At 50.6% G+C, this 20,396-nt stretch overlaps 1 protein-coding gene across 1 annotated transcript in view; it reads right to left on the bottom strand.

The window, feature by feature from the left end:
• Window positions 1–5,677: 5,677 nt before the first annotated feature.
• Window positions 5,678–20,396, bottom strand: part of LOC140109487 (aldehyde dehydrogenase family 3 member B1-like) — a 61,071-nt gene continuing 46,352 nt past the window's right edge. The window contains exons 8-10 of the mRNA XM_072132015.1: window positions 14,033–14,199; window positions 6,688–6,787; window positions 5,678–6,353 (exon numbers count right to left, since the gene is read on the bottom strand). Of these exons, the coding sequence (XP_071988116.1) occupies window positions 6,160–6,353; window positions 6,688–6,787; window positions 14,033–14,199 (461 nt within the window). The 3' untranslated portion in view covers window positions 5,678–6,159. The remainder of the gene's footprint in view (window positions 6,354–6,687; window positions 6,788–14,032; window positions 14,200–20,396) is intronic.

The following is a 20,396-nucleotide window of genomic DNA, read 5'->3' as shown; positions in this document are numbered from 1 at the left end:
TATCATTACAGAGCACCCACCACACCCCAGTGTCACCCTCTACAGTGAGGAGGAGACTCCAGGATGTATCATTACACAGCACCCACCCCACCCCAGTGTCACCCTCTACAGTGAGGAGGAGACTCCAGGATGTATCATTACACAGCACCCACCACACCCCAGTGTCACCCTCTACAGTGAGGAGGAGACTCCAGGATGTATCATTACACAGCACCCACCCCACACCGGTGTCACCCTCTACAGTGAGGAGGAGACTCCAGGATGTATCATTACACAGCACCCACCCCACACCGGTGTCACCCTCTACAGTGAGGAGGAGACTCCAGGATGTATCATTACACAGCACCCACCCCACACCGGTGTCACCCTCTACAGTGAGGAGGAGACTCCAGGATGTATCATTACACAGCACCCACCCCAAACCCCAGTGTCACCCTCTACAGTGAGGAGGAGACTGCAGGATGTATCATTACACAGCACCCACCACACCCCAGTGTCACCCTCTACAGTGAGGAGGAGACTCCAGGATGTATCATTACACAGCACCCACCCCACACCGGTGTCACCCTCTATAGTGAGGAGGAGACTCCAGGATGTATCATTACACAGCACCCACCCCACACCCCAGTGTCACCCTCTACAGTGAGGAGGAGACTCCCGGATGCATCATTACACAGAACCCACCCCACACCGGTGTCACCCTCTACAGTGAGGAGGAGACTCCAGGATGTATCATTACACAGCACCCATCACACACCGTTGTCACCCTCTACAGTGAGGAGGAGACTCCAGGATATATCATTACACAGCGCCCACCCCACACCGGTGTCACCCTCTACAGTGAGGAGGAGACTCCAGAATGTATCATTACACAGCACCCACCACACCCCAGTGTCACCCTCTACAGTGAGGAGGCGACTCCAGGATGTATCATTACACAGCACCCACCCCACAACAGTGTCACCCTCTACAGTGAGGAGGAGACTCCAGGATGTATCATTACACAGCACCCACCACACAAAAGTGTCACCCTCTACAGTGAGGAGGAGACTCCAGGATGTATCATTACACAGCACCCACCACACCCCAGTGTCACCCTCTACAGTGAGGAGGCGACTCCAGGATGTATCATTACACAGCACCCACCCCACACCGGTGTCACCCTCTACAGTAAGGAGAGTCCAGGATGTATCATTACACAGCACCCACCCCACACCGGTGTCACCATCTATAGTGAAGAGGAGAGTCCAGGATGTATCATTACACAGCACCCACCCCACACCGGTGTCACCCTCTATAGTGAGGAGGAGACTCCAGGATGTATCATTACACAGCACCCACCCCACCCCAGTGTCACCCTCTACAGTGAGGAGGAGACTCCAGGATGTATCATTACACAGCACCCACCACACCTCGGTGTCACCCTCTACAGTGAGGAGGAGACTCCAGGATGTATCATTACACAGCACCCACCCCACACCGTCGTCACCCTCTACAGTGAGGAGGAGACTCCAGGATGTATCATTACACAGCACCCACCCCACACCGTCGTCACCCTCTACAGTGAGGAGGAGACTCCAGGATGTATCATTACACAGCGCCCACCCCACACCCCAGTGTCACCCTCTACAGTGAGGAGGAGACTCCAGGATGTATCATTACACAGCACCCACCCCACACCGTCGTCACCCTCTACAGTGAGGAGGGGAGTCCAGGATGTATCATTACACAGCACCCACCCCACACCCCAGTGTCACCCTCTACAGTGAGGAGGAGACTCCAGGATGTATCATTACACAGCACCCACCACACCCCAGTGTCACCCTCTATGGTGAGGAGGAGACTCCAGGATGTATCATTGCACAGCACCCACCACACACCAGTGTCACCCTCTATGGTGAGGAGGAGACTCCAGGATATATCATTACACAGCACCCACCACACCCCAGTGTCACCCTCTACAGTGAGGAGGAGACTCCAGGATGTATCTTTACAAAGCACCCACCACACCCCAGTGTCACCCTCTACAGTGAGGAGAAGACTCCAGGATGTATCATTACACAGTACCCACCCCACACCCCAGTGTCACCCTCTACAGTGAGGAGACTCCAGGATGTATCATTACACAGCACCCACCACACCCCAGTGTCACCCTCTATAGTGAGGAGGAGACTCCAGGATGTATCATTACACAGCACCCACCCCACACCGGTGTCACCCTCTACAGTGAGGAGGAGAGTCCAGGATGTATCATTACACAGCACCCACCACACCCCAGTGTCACCCTCTACAGTGAGGAGGAGACTCCAGGATGTATCATTACACAGCACCCACCCCACACTGGTGTCACCCTCTATGGTGAGGAGAAGACTCCAGGATGTATCATTACACAGCACCCACACCACACCAGTGTCACCCTCTACAGTGAGGAGGAGACTCCAGGATGTATCATTACACAGCACCCACCCCACACCAGTGTCACCCTCTACAGTGAGGAGGAGACTCCAGGATATATCATTACACAGCACCCACCACACACCAGTGTCAACCTCTATGGTGAGGAGGAGACTCCAGGATGTATCATTACACAGCACCCACCCCACACCAGTGTCACCCTCTACAGTGAGGAGGAGAGTCCAGGATGTATCATTACACAGCACCCACCCCACACTCCAGTGTCACCCTCTACAGTGAGGAGGAAACTCCAGGATATATCATTACACAGCGCCCACCCCACACCCCAGTGTCACCCTCTACAGTGAGGAGGAGACTCCAGGATGTATCATTACACAGCACCCACCCCACACCGGTGTCACCCTCTACAGTGAGGAGGAGACTCCAGGATATATCATTACACAGCACCCACCCCACACCCCAGTGTCACCCTCTACAGTGAGGAGGAGACTCCTGGATGTATCATTACACAGAACCCACCACACCCCAGTGTCACCCTCTACAGTAAGGAGACTGCAGGATGTATCATTACACAGCACCCACCCCACACCCCAGTGTCACCCTCTACAGTGAGGAGGAGACTCCAGGATGTATCATTACACAGCGCCCACCCCACACCGGTGTCACCCTCTACAGTGAGGAGGAAACTCCAGGATATATCATTACACAGCATCCACCCCACACCCCAGTGTCACCCTCTACAGTGAGGAGGAGACTCCAGGATGTATCATTACACAGCACCCACCCCACACCCCAGTGTCACCCTCTACAGTGAGGAGGAGACTCCAGGATGTATCATTACACAGCACCCACCCCACACCGGTGTCACCCTCTACAGTGAGGAGGAGACTCCAGGATATATCATTACACAGCACCCACCACACCCCAGTGTCACCCTCTACAGTGAGGAGGAGAGTCCAGGATGTATCATTACACAGCACCCACCCCACACCGGTGTCACCCTCTACAGTGAGGAGGAGACTCCAGGATGTATCATTACACAGCACCCACCACACCCCAGTGTCACCCTCTACAGTGAGGAGGAGAGTCCAGGATGTATCATTGCACAGCACCCACCCCACACCGGTGTCTCCCTCTACAGTAAGGAGACTCCAGGATGTATCATTACACAGCACCCACCACACCCCAGTGTCACCCTCTACAGTGAGGAGGAGACTCCAGGATGTATCCTTACACAGCACCCACCACACCCCAGTGTCACCCTCTACAGTGAGGAGGAGAGTCCAGGATGTATCATTACACAGCACCCACCCCACACCGGTGTCACCCTCTACAGTGAGGAGGAGACTCCAGGATTTATTATTACACAGCACCCACCACACCTCGGTGTCACCCTCTACAGTGAGGAGGAGACTCCAGGATGTATCATTACACAGCACCCACCCCACACCGGTGTCACCCTCTACAGTGAGGAGGAGACTCCAGGATGTATCATTACACAGCACCCACCACACCCCAGTGTCACCCTCTACAGTGAGGAGGAGAGTCCAGGATGTATCATTGCACAGCACCCACCCCACACCGGTGTCACCCTCTACAGTAAGGAGACTCCAGGATGTATCATTACACAGCACCCACCACACCCCAGTGTCACCCTCTACAGTGAGGAGGAGACTCCAGGATGTATCCTTACACAGCACCCACCCCACACCGGTGTCACCCTCTACAGTGGGGAGACTCCAGGATGTATCATTACACAGCACCCACCCCACACCGGTGTCACCCTCTACAGTGAGGAGGAGACTCCAGGATGTATCATTACACAGCACCCACCCCACACCGGTGTCACCCTCTACAGTAAGGAGACTCCAGGATGTATCATTACACAGCACCCACCCCACACCGGTGTCACCCTCTACAGTAAGGAGACTCCAGGATGTATCATTACACAGCACCCACCACACCCCAGTGTCACCCTCTACAGTGAGGAGGAGACTCCAGGATGTATCATTACACAGCACCCACCCCACCCCAGTGTCACCCTCTACAGTGAGGAGGAGACTCCAGGATGTATCATTACACAGCACCCACCCCACACCGGTGTCACCCTCTATAGTGAGGAGGAGACTCCAGGATGTATCACTACACAGCACCCACCCCACACCGGTGTCACCCTCTATAGTGAGGAGGAGACTCCAGGATGTATCACTACACAGCACCCACCCCACACCGGTGTCACCCTCTACAGTGAGGAGGAGACTCCAGGATGTATCATTACACAGAACCCACCCCACAACCCAGTGTCACCCTCTACAGTGAGGAGGAGACTCCAGGATGTATCATTACACAGCACCCACCCCACACCGGTGTCACCCTCTACAGTGAGGAGGAAACTCCAGGATGTATCATTACACAGCACCCACCCCACACCAGTGTCACCCTCTACAGTGAGGAGGAGACTCCAGGATGTATCATTACACAGCATCCACCCCACACCCCAGTGTCACCCTCTACAGTGAGGAGGAGACTCCAGGATGTATCATTACACAGCACCCACCACACACCAGTGTCACCCTCTACAGTGAGGAGGAGACTCCAGGATGTATCATTACACAGCACCCACCCCACACCGGTGTCACCCTCTACAGTGAGGAGGAAACTCCAGGATGTATCATTACACAGCACCCACCCCACACCGGTGTCACCCTCTACAGTGAGGAGACTCCAGGATGTATCATTACACAGCACCCACCACACCCCAGTGTCACCCTCTACAGTGAGGAGACTCCAGGATGTATCATTACACAGCACCCACCCCACACCAGTGTCACCCTCTACAGTGAGGAGGAGACTCTAGGATGTATCCTTACACAGCACCCACCCCACACCGGTGTCACCCTCTACAGTGAGGAGACTCCCGAAAGTATCATTACACAGCACCCACCACACCCACCACACCCCAGTGAGGAGACTCCAGGATATATCATTACACAGCACCCACCCCACACCGGTGTCACCCTCTACAGTAAGGAGACTCCAGGATGTATCCTTACACAGCACCCACCACACCCCAGTGTCACCCTCTACAGTGAGGAGACTCCAGGTAGTGTATGAACTATAAGCTCTAGAGCATTGGGGAGGCCACGATCTCTCTACAGCCAATGGACCAGACTAGGCTGAGACGACGACTACTTCTACTACCCTATACTGAAAACATAAGATAGATTACAAGACTATGACAAAAAGGTAGAAACAACATGAAAGACTCTGAAGACCATCACCGGTCACTTTATTATTACAAGACAAGAGATAAAGATCAGGTCAAGGAAAAAAACGTGCAAGAGAGTCACCAGTAAAGGAGATCCCGAGAGTCCAGGCCTCATCATGTGTTGTCCAGGAGAGAAGGAGGATAAAACCTCAGTAAAATCCCTATCACACAGTGCAGGTGTCCCTCGTAATGCTGCTGCGGGAGATGGATAAAAACGGAGAATGCTGCTGCGGTGGATGGAGAAACCCTGAGAATGCGGCTGTGCCATTGCACAAACCCTGACATCGCTGCTGCAGGGGATGAAGAAACCCTGAGAATGCTGCTGCAGGACTAATATAAGGTATAACCCCACAATGGAGAAGGTCAGGAAGCAGTATAGTATATGGATCCTGGGTTATTGAGAAGATGTTACATGATGAGTAGCATCAGGTGGAGGCCATGAGCGCTGGGACACAATGGATCCTAGTGAAGTCCTCTCACATGACCGCACAGGACCACTTGCGCTTGGTCTCCATGGAGTAGAGGATGAACCCCAGACGGCTCTCGCTATATGGAGGGTAGCGGATCTCATTTAACTTCTCTCGTCCATCACTGCGCAGGAGACAGGCACGATTATGGCTGAAGGTGTCAAAGGTGAACTTTCCGTGATACATGCCCATCCCACTGTGTCCTGCAAGAAAACATACAATGGCTCTCACCAAAGGCAAGCAGAGGTATTTGTACCGGTATAACATGAGTAGTGATAGGTACCCCTGGCTGGCCATGGTGTGGTGACCATGGAGGGTTTAGAAGGCCATGATGTGAAATGTTATGGTTCTAGCATCTTTCTCGTGTTGGAAATTTGTGTTCTTGCCCCCTGATGGTGTCCAACATGCTGATTCAGTTGGACCCGATGTGTCTAATGTGTACAGACATTAAGAACCTACATTCCAAGTATTCATGACCACAGCTAGTCACAGCAGAACTAGATTCATGTAGGAGAAGACATAGACATTGGCACTTACCAATCCCACCAAATGGCAGATTGATGTTAGTTGTGTGGATGATGCCATCATTGGCGCAGAAGCCGCCGCTGCTTGTCCGATCCAGGAACTGATTGACAATCTATAAAGATGGACATATATTAGAAGCATCTAATCCTCGAGAGCCGTATATCTCACCAGATGTACAATCAAGAAGAAATTCTTTACTGATCACCGCAACTGGCCGGAAGCTTATCTTCATTGTAACATTTCTATATACACATCAGTATTATTATAATTACCATGGAGCTGGACATTCAATGAGAGGTTCACATCAAGACAAGAACAGATGGAGACACAAGGTGAGGACACAATCTATATGGAAGGGGGTAGATGGAGGCACGAGGTGAGCACACAATCTATATGGAAGGGGGTAGATGGAGGCACGAGGTGAGGACACAATCTATATGGAAGGGGGTAGATGGAGACACGAGGTGAGGACACAATCTATATGGAGGGTAGATGGAGACACGAGCTGAGGACACAATCTATATGGAGGGTAGATGGAGACACGAGCTGAGGGCACAATCTATATGGAGGGGGGTAGATGGAGACACGAGGTGAGGACACAATCTATATGGAGGGTAGATGGAGACACGAGGTGAGGACACAATCTATATGGAGGGTAGATGGAGACACGAGGGGAGGACACAATCTATAATGAGGGGAGATGGAGACACGAGGTGAGGTCACAATCTATATGGGGGGGGGGAGATGGAGACACGAGGTGAGGACACAATCTATATGGAGGAGACACGAGGTGAGGACACAATCTATATGGAGGGTAGATGGAGACACGAGGTGAGGACACAATCTATATGGAGGGTAGATGGAGACACGAGGTGAGGACACAATCTATATGGAGGGGAGATGGAGACACGAGGTGAGGACACAATCTATATGGAGGGGAGATGGAGACACGAGGTGAGGACACAATCTATATGGAGGGTAGATGGAGACACGAGGTGAGGACACAATCTATATGGAGGGGAGATGGAGACACGAGGTGAGGACACAATCTATATGGAGGGTAGATGGAGATACGAGGTGAGGACACAATCTATATGGGGGGAGATGGAGACACGAGGTGAGGTCACAATCTATATGGAGGGTAGATGGAGACACGAGGTGAGGTCACAATCTATATGGAGGGTAGATGGAGACACGAGGTGAGGACACAATCTATATGGGGGGGAGATGGAGACACGAGGTGAGGACACAATCTATATGGAGGAGACACGAGGTGAGGACACAATCTATATGGAGGGTAGATGAAGACACGAGGTGAGGACACAATCTATATGGAGGGTAGATGGAGACACGAGGTGAGGACACAATCTATATGGAGGGGAGATGGAGACACAAGGTGAGGACACAATCTATATGGAGGGGAGATGGAGACACGAGGTGAGGACACAATCTATATGGAGGGGAGATGGAGACACAAGGTGAGGACACAATCTATATGGAGGAGACACAAGGTGAGGACACAATCTATATGGAGGAGACACGAGGTGAGGACACAATCTATATGGAGGGGGCAGATGGAGACACGAGGTGAGGACACAATCTATATGGAGGGGAGATGGAGACACGAGGTGGGGACACAATCTATATGGAGGGGAGATGGAGACACGAGGTGAGGACACAATCTATATGGAGGGGAGATGGAGACACGAGGTGAGGACACAATCTATATGGGGGGGAGATGGAGACACGAGGTGAGGACACAATCTATATGGAGGAGACACGAGGTGAGGACACAATCTATATGGAGGGTAGATGGAGACACGAGGTGAGGACACAATCTATATGGGGGGGGGGAGATGGAGACACGGGGTGAGGGCACAATCTATATGGAGGGGAGATGGAGACACGAGGTGAGGACACAATCTATATGGAGGGGAGATGGAGACACAAGGTGAGGACACAATCTATATGGAGGAGACACAAGGTGAGGACACAATCTATATGGAGGAGACACGAGGTGAGGACACAATCTATATGGAGGGGGCAGATGGAGACACGAGGTGAGGACACAATCTATATGGAGGGGAGATGGAGACACGAGGTGAGGACACAATCTATATGGAGGGGAGATGGAGACACGAGGTGAGGACACAATCTATATGGAGGGGAGATGGAGACACGAGGTGAGGACACAATCTATATGGGGGGGAGATGGAGACACGAGGTGAGGACACAATCTATATGGAGGAGACACGAGGTGAGGACACAATCTATATGGAGGGTAGATGGAGACACGAGGTGAGGACACAATCTATATGGGGGGGGGGAGATGGAGACACGGGGTGAGGGCACAATCTATATGGAGGGGAGATGGAGACACGAGGTGAGGGCACAATCTATATGGAGGGGAGATGGAGACACGAGGTGAGGGCACAATCTATATGGAGGGGAGATGGAGACACGAGGTGAGGGCACAATCTATATGGGGGGAGATGGAGACACGAGGTGAGGACACAATCTATATGGAGGAGACACGAGGTGAGGACACAATCTATATGGAGGGTAGATGGAGACACGAGGTGAGGACACAATCTATATGGAGGGGGGATGGAGACACGAGGTGAGGACACAATCTATATGGGGGGGAGATGGAGACACGAGGTGAGGACACAATCTATATGGAGGAGACACGAGGTGAGGACACAATCTATATGGAGGGTAGATGGAGACACGAGGTGAGGACACAATCTATATGGGGGGGAGATGGAGACACGAGGTGAGGACACAATCTATATGGAGGGGAGATGGAGACACGAGGTGAGGACACAATCTATATGGAGGGGGGATGGAGACACGAGGTGAGGGCACAATCTATATGGAGGGGAGATGGAGACACGAGGTGAGGACACAATCTATATGGAGGGGAGATGGAGACACGAGGTGAGGACACAATCTATATGGGGGGAGATGGAGACACGAGGTGAGGACACAATCTATATGGGGGGGGGAGATGGAGACATGAGGTGAGGTCACAATCTATATGGAGGGGAGATGGAGACACGTGGTGAGGACACAGTCTATATGGAGGGTAGATGGAGACACGAGGTGAGGACACAATCTATATGGAGGGTAGATGGAGACACGAGGTGAGGACACAATCTATATGGAGGGTAGATGGAGACACGAGGTGAGGTTACAATCTATATGGAGGGTAGATGGAGACACGAGGTGAGGACACAATCTATATGGGGGGTCGATGGAGACACGAGGTGACACAATCTATATGGAGGGGAGATGGAGACACAAGGTGAGGACACAATCTATATGGAGGGTAGATGGAGACACGAGGTGAGGACACAATCTATATGGGGGGGGAGATGGAGACACGAGGTGAGGACACAATCTATATGGAGAAGACACGAGGTGAGGACACAATCTATATGGAGGGGGGGAGATGGAGACACGAGGTGAGGACACAGTCTATATGGAGGGTAGATGGAGACACGAAGTGAGGACACAATCTATATGGAGGGTAGATGGAGACACGAGGTGAGGTCACACTCTATATGGAGGGTAGATGGAGACACGAGGTGAGGACACAATCTATATGGAGGGTAGATGGAGACACGAGGTGAGGACACAATCTATATGGAGGGTAGATGGAGACACGAGGTGAGGACACAATCTATATGGGGGGTCGATGGAGACTCGAGGTGACACAATCTATATGGAGGGGAGATGGAGACACGAGGTGAGGACGCAATCTATATGGAGGGGAGGATGGAGACACGAGGTGAGGACGCAATCTATATGGAGGGTAGATGGAGACACGAGGGGAGGACACAATCTATATGGAGGGTAGATGGAGACACGAGGAGAGGACACAATCTATATGGAGGGTAGATGGAGACACGAGGTGAGGACACAATCTATATGGAGGATAGATGGAGACACGAGGTGAGGACACAATCTATATGGAGGATAGATGGAGACACGAGGTGAGGACGCAATCTATATGGAAGGTAGATGGAGACACGAGGTGAGGACACAATCTATATGGAGGGTAGATGGAGACACGAGGTGAGGACACAATCTATACGGAGGGTAGATGGAGACACGAGGTGAGGACACAATCTATATGGAGGATAGATGGAGACACGAGGTGAGGACACAATCTATATGGAGGATAGATGGAGACACGAGGTGAGGACGCAATCTATATGGAGGGGAGATGGAGACACGAGGTGAGGACGCAATCTATATGGAGGGGAGATGGAGACACGAGGTGAGGACGCAATCTATATGGAGGGGAGATGGAGACACGAGGTGAGGACACAATCTATATGGAGGGTAGATGGAGGCGTGAGGCGAGGTCACAATTTATATGGAGGGTATATCAAGGTGTGAGGCGAGGTGAGGACACAATCTATATAGGAAGTGAGATTGAGGCACGTAATGAGGTCACGATTTATAGTGTTCTAGTAATCCTGACACTCTGCTCTAATATGTTTTCTTTAACGGTGGGTGGGCGGATGCCTGTGGAGCAAGTCATGGACATCAGTATCTACCCTTTATCTCTGACCTCATGGAACACTTGGTCTAATCTAATGTGTTAACTCCTTCCTTGGCCCCTAACCCCTTCTGCACTATGAACTCCACTGAACCTGACCCAATGATCTCACTGCTAATTGCAGAGGTGGCTATTCTCTTCTCACTTTTCTTGATCTCTCTTCAGAATTTGGTACCGTTGTCCACCAGCTTTCTTTCCCTTAATCTACCGTATATCTCCAGTCTCTTCATCTCAGTCTGTGGCGTCACCGTGACCCTGAGGTGTTAGGCCACCGTCTCGGGGTTGTGCTGGACTCTGACCTCTACTTTACATCGTACAATCACTTACGTACTCCTGACCCATGCACCTCAGAGACAATTCCAGAATCCGCCCTTTCCATGGAAACCTCTATAACACTAGTTGTTTCTCTGACTCCCTGCTGTCTTTATTACTGTAACTCCCTACTAATTGCTTTTCCAATGACTAAACTTTCTCCTCTATAATCAGTTCTTAAAGCAATATCCAGTCTGTGCCATTCACTGCACCAGGGCCTCCAATCTGTGCCTGTCCTTGTCAGAGTTCAGAAATCCATGTCCTTATCTCACTATCACCTCATGTTATGAACTGCGGAGGAGGATTGTACTGAGCTGTGTCATTGCATCTTCCTGTTCTTGTGGTGGTCATTCTCCTATTCCTGTGCCCGGATCAGGACAATGTGAGACTGTGGAGAAGGATTGTACGGGAGGGGGAGATATTGTGGTTTCTCAAGATCAGATCCTTGCAACTGCTCACATCAAGGGATGTGACTCATTGGAAATTGACCAGCGCATACGGTTGGCTGGTTGGGAGCTTTGCAGGACCTGGTAGAGATGCTCCAGAATAAATCTGCAGTCAGTCACGACTTCTCCCACAACAAAGTCAGGAAATTAGCCTGGAGTCAAAGGAATGAATTGGAAAAGGGCCACAGGTTGCTACTTGGTGGTAGGGGGCACAGGCAGGAGATGGGGCAGGAGCAGAACCTGCCCCAGCATCTCATCTCCGTATCTCTAGTACTCGGTTTCCATAGGCCTGTAGATATCTCTCACTTTCCACACAATTGATCAACCAATCTATTTCGGGGTCATTATAGGTTGACCCAGGGATGGAGGAATGAACCCACAAGAAGACGTTGATGCAGATCACAGGGAAAGGTTCAATACGATGAGATTCCTCATATCCCTTAGAAATGGACAACCATACTCCAGTCAATGAGTGGGAGCCGATTTCCAAGCTGGAGAAAAACATCTTCTTAGGGTTAGTGCCTAGGGTTAGTGCCTAGGGTTAGCTGCATTTGTCAAGTAATGTTATATTGTCCGCCTCTCCACCGTTACCAAAATCTAGAAATTATCTTCTTAATAAATGGAGAGATGGGACGACCCTCCTGTGCACCTAAGATATTAGTTATTATTCCTCCATGAAACGGATGTACATTTATTCTGACAGAAGGACCTGTGATGACATCACACACAAAGCTCCTATAACCCAGGGATGAATAGCAACATGTAGATGCAATTAGGCCACCGGTTACTTACATCTACATAGAGCAGGAGAATAAACTGCAGAATGAGGGGTGCAGAAAGGAGAAAGAGGGGTTCATATGGTGAAGAATGGAGAAAGAGGGCAGTATCTCCGCTTTAGGCTTCTGTTGTCTATAAAGAGAATCTTTGCCCTCGGCTCCTTCTGTCCATATAGAGGATCATGGCCTCTCTCGGCTCCTGCCATCCATATAGAGGATCTTGGTCGCCCTCAGCTTAGGCTGGGGCAAAATTCTTCTCTTCGGACCCAAAATGTCTTCTTCCAGCTTGGCCAATACACTTTTATCTCCAATCTTCTTTATCTTTAGTTGACGCTTTACTAGCAGAGGACTTCAGCACAATCACTCACCTCTAGAAGAACTCGATGCAGTTTATGAGTGCCTGCATCTACACTGAGCCCCCCTTCCAAATTTCAGGGGACAAATAGCTGGTGTAGAGGCTGTGGGTGAGCGCCCCAATGTATTGATGGCCCATCCTAAAGACAGACCACCAATACTAGATTGTGGACAACTGCGCTGTACTATTACACATTCACCAGGATAGTGTCCAGATTATCACTAACATCATGGAACCTTCATTGGGTTAGGGTTCTTTTCTGGCACTTCTTGTCTGTGGGCTCCGCACTTCCTGTAGTTGGAACACATGGCACTACCTATATATTGATATGTAAAGAAATATTCAGCTTAGTTTTGAGGCTAATAGATGGGAAACTATGAGACTGGGTGTAGTGGGTCTAATGGTTTTGGAGGTCTCCTTAGGTCTAGAAGCGTCGAGTTGTTGTGGCATCTTCTACCACTCTACAGGATAGGTCACCCCCACACTGGTTTTGCTTTTTGTTTGCTTCATTTCAGTTACTGATATGTAGAACACCCTGGTGGTGGGATGTACAGGACGTGTCTTCTCCTGCCAGGACATAGCTACATGATGTCAGATGTTGTCCAGCTCCACAATGCTGCAGTAAATTCCTTTCCCCCGCCATCGTACACCACTGAATCCCGAGAACAGACTCTAGATTGTATTTGCAGCCAGATCTGGTCTTTAATGAGTAGAACAATGATCCACTGATAATGTACATAGACTTACCTTGTTGTGGCACCCACCCATCGTGAGAGAGACCCCTGATGAAATAATTCCCCCCCCCATCGTTGTCCATGTGACCTTATAGAAGGCTCCACACTGACTAGGACACCCTCTGTACTTGTCACAGATCACATGGAGAAGAGAATGGACTGACCTGGGAGTTGGATGAGAAGACGTAAGCAGCCAGGGGTTTCTCTCTGTCATTAATGAAGTTCACTGCTTCATCAAACCCAGACACTGTGAAGACGGGAAGAATTGGACCAAAAATCTCTTCTTGCATCACTGGGTCTGTATCTTTCACATCTATGAGGACAGTGGGAGCTGCAACGGAGGAGACAAGGTTCACATCATAAGAGGAAAACATCATAAATATGTTTCTAGTCGTGGCCAGTGGTCATTCATGGACCAGTAATGTATCTGATGCTACAAAACATCTAGGAACCAGCATGAGACCTGAAAGATCTCTGCAACCGGCGTCTGCAAAGGCCCAGTCATGGTATGAAGGAGTAAGCGTCTCTTATACATACCTACGCACATACGAAGAGCACCTGCTAAACAAGCAATAGCTTCTACCTACAACAAAGTAACAACACCATAGACCAGAACTGTGACACTTTCCTGCTGGCGCTGCGATCTCTTCATGGTGTGGCCCCATCTATTCCCGAGTTTTTGCATGTTTTTTCCTACATTCCTCTAGTTTCCATTCTCTCCTCTCCAGATCTCAACTATCTCAGCTGCTGTTGATCTGTCACTTTTAAAGAGTAAGGCTACATGCACACGATGTATGCCCGCCGTACTGTAGTACGGCGGGCATACATTGGCGCTGCGAAGCGGAGCAGGGGATGAGCGCAGCTCACCCCCACTCCTCTCCATAGGACTATACAGCGCACGGCGCCGTAACACAGGAAAAGGTAGGACATGTCCGCACGTGTGCTGTACCGTACCACTCCCATACAGGGCCGTGAGCCCATAGAAGTGTATGGGGCACATACATCGGCCGTACATATGTCAGCCGTATATACGTCCCCCATACGTGTGTGTGAATGCACTTTAACTCTGATTATTTATACTAAATTGTCTAATGGTCAACCTTTAAAAGGAGAGACAACAAGACCCCTATAGTGTTCCTTGCCCTTTTATTTTCACTGTTATGCCATTTTCTGTCCTGAAGCCCCTTGTCAAGAATCCTCCTCAGCAGCAGTGAAGTGGACAAAGTCTTACCTCTTCCTGTATTTGCTCTAAAGCTGAGGAAATTTAAGCTGCCCAGGGTCCACATGATGTTTTGTGGTCTCCCAACTAAGCAGTAAAGGAATTAATATTTTTACAAGTAAATCCACTGAACACTGCATAGTGTGTACATATAGTGGGGTACATTTACTTACCCGGTCCATTCGCGTTCCAGCGGCGGCTTCTCTGACGAGCGTTCAGGTCTTCCGGCGATTCATGAAGGTCCTGTGCCCGATGTCCACCAGGTGTCGCTGCTGCGCCGAAGTCCGGCGAGGTGCCCCGGAGTTCATCGTCTTCATCGTGGTGCATGTGAGTATGGCCGTGTGACCATTTTTTTTTAAAAATGCGGCGGTTTTTCCGAATACGTCAGGTTATTGTTCGGCCACGCCCCCCGATTTCCGTCGTGTGCATGCTAGGGCCGATGCGCCACAAACCGATCGCGTGCGCCAAAATCCCGGAGCAATTCAGAGGAAATCGGCGCAAATCGGAAATATTCGGGCAACACGTCGGGAAAACGCAAATCGGGCCCTTAGTAAATGACCCCCAGTATGTATATAGTGACTATGGGGGATATTTATCAGGACCTCTGCGCACCGCCAGTGGCGCAGAGGCCCTGAAATAATCGCAAATGCTAGCTTATTGCTAGCTTTTGCGATTATTTTTCACAATCCGCCACCTTCACGCCAGTGGGGCGTGAAGGGGCGTGAAGGGGGGGCGCGGCCGGCCGAGCGGGGGGCGCGGCCGGACTGGAGCCGGCTGCGTTTTTTTCTACGCCAGGCCCTGCCTGGCGTAGGAAAAAACGCTGCGCATCTGGCAGCCGGATAAATGAAGAGGCAGAAGCCTCTTCATGTATCGGGCTGCGATATTGCAGCGGCGGGGCTATCATACGCTGGCGCACGAGCGCCAGCGTATGATAACTATCCCCCTATGTCTTCCCCTGGAGCAGAAAAGCATTGAACTTCAGACATTTGAATATTTCCTCAATGAGAACTCAGCACTTTACTGTATTTTTCTTCATGGGTTAACTTGCATTAATTTATAGTGTTTTGTTATGTACATTCTGTTTATTATTACTGTATCTAGATAGACCTGTAGAAAGGGTTAATGAACATTAAGAGACATTTCTGACTATATATCTCTAAAGAGAAATATTTTTGAAGAGATAGTAACAGTCTTTTCCAAAGAAAAAAAGACAGCTTGACCTTTAGAATGACAGGTGCTGTCTGGAAAGTTGTTTACCACCTTAGAAACTCTCTGCCATATTATGTGTATAATGGGGGCTTAGTGTAAATCTACGAGAGAACCCTTTGCCATTGTTTGAGCCGAAATAGAAGGTATATCAAGAGAAAAGCCACAGCCCCTAGGGTCTTGCAGTTAGGGCACAGAGCTTGGAAGAGAAGACTGCAAGTCTACCTGAGCATCGAGAAGAAGCAGCTGACACTCTGCCCTAGACCCTGGGCTCATAGCTAACCCAGGACTTTCCTCAGTGTAGAACCTTTGGAGATTGTAGATGTCCACCCTATGCTTTGCTTGTATAGCTTTGTCAGAGTTGCAATTTGTAGATAATGGGTTGGACCAGTAATCTTAAACTTTGGCCAAGAAATACCTCCTAGAAGCCAGCAGACAGGTGGCACGCCCCTATTGCCCTCCATATGCCATCTCGTCAGTCTACAACAAGGATCAAGTCAAGGCCCTCCATATCTCCTCTGTAGACTACAGTACTGATCCAATCACTCAGGGCCCTCCGTATCTCCATGAGGAGCATCTCCTCTGTAGACTACAGTACTGATCCAATCACTCAGGACCCTCCGTACCTCCATGAGGAGCATCTCCTCTGTAGACTACAGTACTGATCCAATCACTCAGGGCCCTCCGTACCTCCATAGGGAGCATCTCCTCTGTAGACTACAGTACTGATCCAATCACTCAGTACCTCCGTACCTCCATGAGGAGCATCTCCTCTGTAGACTACAGTACTGATCCAATCACTCAGGGCCCTCCGTACCTCCATGAGGAGCATCTCCTCTGTAGACTACAGTACTGATCCAATCACTCAGGGCCCTCCGTACCTCCATGAGGAGCATCTCCTCTGTAGACTACAGTACTGATCCAATCACTCAGGGCCCTCCGTACCTCCATGAGGAGCATCTCCTCTGTAGACTACAGTACTGATCCAATCACTCAGGGCCCTCCGTACCTCCATGAGGCGCATCTCCTCTGTAGACTACAGTACTGATCCAATCACTCAGGGCCCTCCGTACCTCCATGAGGAGCATCTCCTCTGTAGACTACAGTACTGATCCAATCACTCAGGGCCCTCCGTACCTCCATGAGGAGCATCTCCTCTGTAGACTACAGTACTGATCCAATCACTCAGGACCCTTCGTACCTCCATGAGGAGCATCTCCTCTGTAGACTACAGTACTGATCCAATCACTCAGGGCCCTCCGTACCTCCATGAGAAGCATCTCCTCTGTAGACTACAGTACTGATCCAATCACTCAGGGCCCTCCGTACCTCCATGAGGAGCATCTCCTCTGTAGACTACAGTACTGATCCAATCACTCAGGGCCCTCCGTACCTCCATGAGGAGCATCTCCTCTGTAGACTACAGTACTGATCCAATCACTCAGGGCCCTCCCTACCTCCATGAGGAGCATCTCCTCTGTAGACTACAGTACTGATCCAATCACTCAGGACCCTTCGTACCTCCATGAGGAGCATCTCCTCTGTAGACTACAGTACTGATCCAATCACTCAGGGCCCTCCATACCTCCATGAGGAGCATCTCCTCTGTAGACTACAGTACTGATCCAATCACTCAGGGCCCTCCGTATCTCCATGAGGAGCATCTCCTCTGTAGACTACAGTACTGATCCAATCACTCAGGGCCCTCCCTACCTCCATGAGGAGCATCTCCTCTGTAGACTACAGTACTGATCCAATCACTCAGGGCCCTCCGTACTTCCATGAGGAGCATCTCCTCTGTAGACTAAAGTACTGATCCAATCACTCAGGGCCCTCCGTACCCCCATGAGGAGCATCTCCTCTGTAGACTACAGTACTGATCCAATCACTCAGGACCCTCCGTACCCCCATGAGGAGCATCTCCTCTGTAGACTACAGTACTGATCTAATCACTCAGGGCCCTCCATATCCCATGAGGAGCATCTCCTCTGTAGACTACAGTACTGATCCAATCACTCAGTACCTCCGTACCTCCATGAGGAGCATCTCCTCTGTAGACTACAGTACTGATCCAATCACTCAGGGCCCTCCGTACCCCCATGAGGAGCATCTCCTCTGTAGACTACAGTACTGATCCAATCACTCAGGGCCCTCCGTACCTCCATGAGGAGCATCTCCTCTGTAGACTACAGTACTGATCCAATCACTCAGGGCCCTCCGTACTTCCATGAGGAGCATCTCCTCTGTAGACTACAGTACTGATCCAATCACTCAGTACCTCCGTACCTCCATGAGGAGCATCTCCTCTGTAGACTACAGTACTGATCCAATCACTCAGGGCCCTCCATACCTCCATGAGGAGCATCTCCTCTGTAGACTACAGTACTGATCCAATCACTCAGGGCCCTCCATACCTCCATGAGGAGCATCTGCTCTGTAGACTACAGTACTGATCCAATCACTCAGGGCCCTCCATATCCCCATGAGGAGCATCCCCTCTGTAGACTACAGTACTGATCCAATCACTCAGAACCCTCCGTACCTCCATGAGGAGCATCTCCTCTGTAGACTACAGTACTGATCCAATCACTCAGGACCCTCCGTACCTCCATGAGGAGCATCTCTTCTGTAGACTACAGTACTGATCCAATCACTCAGGGCCCTCCGTACCTCCATGAGGAGCATCTCCTCTGTAGACTACAGTACTGATCCAATCACTCAGGGCCCTCCATACCTCCATGAGGAGCATCTGCTCTGTAGACTACAGTACTGATCCAATCACTCAGGGCCCTCCATATCCCCATGAGGAGCATCTCCTCTGTAGACTACAGTACTGATCCAATCACTCAGGGCCCTCCGTACCTCCATGAGGAGCATCTCCTCTGTAGACTACAGTACTGATCCAATCACTCAGGGCCCTCCGTACCTCCATGAGGAGCATCTCCTCTGTAGACTACACTACAGTACTGATCCAATCACTCAGGGCCCTCCGTACCTCCGTGAGGAGCATCTCCTCTGTAGACTACAGTACTGATCCAATCACTCAGGGCCGTCCGTACCTCCATGAGAAGCATCTCCTCTGTAGACTACAGTACTGATCCAATCACTCAGGGCCCTCCGTATCTCCATGAGGAGCATCTCCTCTGTAGACTACAGTACTGATCCAATCACTCAGGGCCCTCCCTACCTCCATGAGGAGCATCTCCTCTGTAGACTACAGTACTGATCCAATCACTCAGGGCCCTCCATATCCCCATGAGGAGCATCTCCTCTGTAGACTACAGTACTGATCCAATCACTCAGGGCCCTCCATATCCCCATGAGGAGCATCTCCTCTGTAGAATACAGTACTGATCCAATCACTCAGGGCCCTCCATACCTCCATGAGGAGCATCTCCACTGTAGACTACAGTACTGATCAAATCACTCAGGGCCCTCCATATCCCCATGAGGAGCATCTCCTCTGTAGACTACAGTACTGATCCAATCACTCAGGGCCCTCCGTACCTCCATGAGGAGCATCTCCTCTGTCGACTACAGTACTGATCCAATCACTCAGGGCCCTCCGTACCTCCATGAGGAGCATCTCCTCTGTCGACTACAGTACTGATCCAATCACTCAGGACCCTCCGTACCTCCATGAGGAGCATCTCTTCTGTAGACTACAGTACTGATCCAATCACTCAGGGCCCTCCTTACCTCTGTGAGGAGCATCTCCTCTGTAGACTACAGTACTGATCCAATCACTCAGGGCCCTCCGTACCTCCATGAGGAGCATCTCCTCTGTAGACTACAGTACTGATCCAATCACTCAGGGCCCTCCGTACCTCCATGAGGAGCATCTCCTCTGTAGACTACAGTACTGTTCCAATCACTCAGGGCCCTCCATATCCCCATGAGGAGCATCTCCTCTGTAGACTACAGTACTGATCCAATCACTCAGGGCCCTCCGTACCTCCATGAGGAGCATCTCCTCTGTAGACTACAGTACTGATCCAATCACTCAGGGCCCTCTGTGCCTCCATGAGGAGCATCTCCTCTGTAGACTACAGTACTGATCCAATCACTCAGGGCCCTCCATATCCCCATGAGGAGCATCTCCT

This window comes from Engystomops pustulosus, unplaced genomic scaffold (genome assembly GCF_040894005.1).
Source record: "Engystomops pustulosus unplaced genomic scaffold, aEngPut4.maternal MAT_SCAFFOLD_201, whole genome shotgun sequence".
Lineage (NCBI taxonomy): Eukaryota > Metazoa > Chordata > Amphibia > Anura > Leptodactylidae > Engystomops > Engystomops pustulosus.
This window is presented reverse-complemented; position numbering and strand designations above follow the sequence as displayed.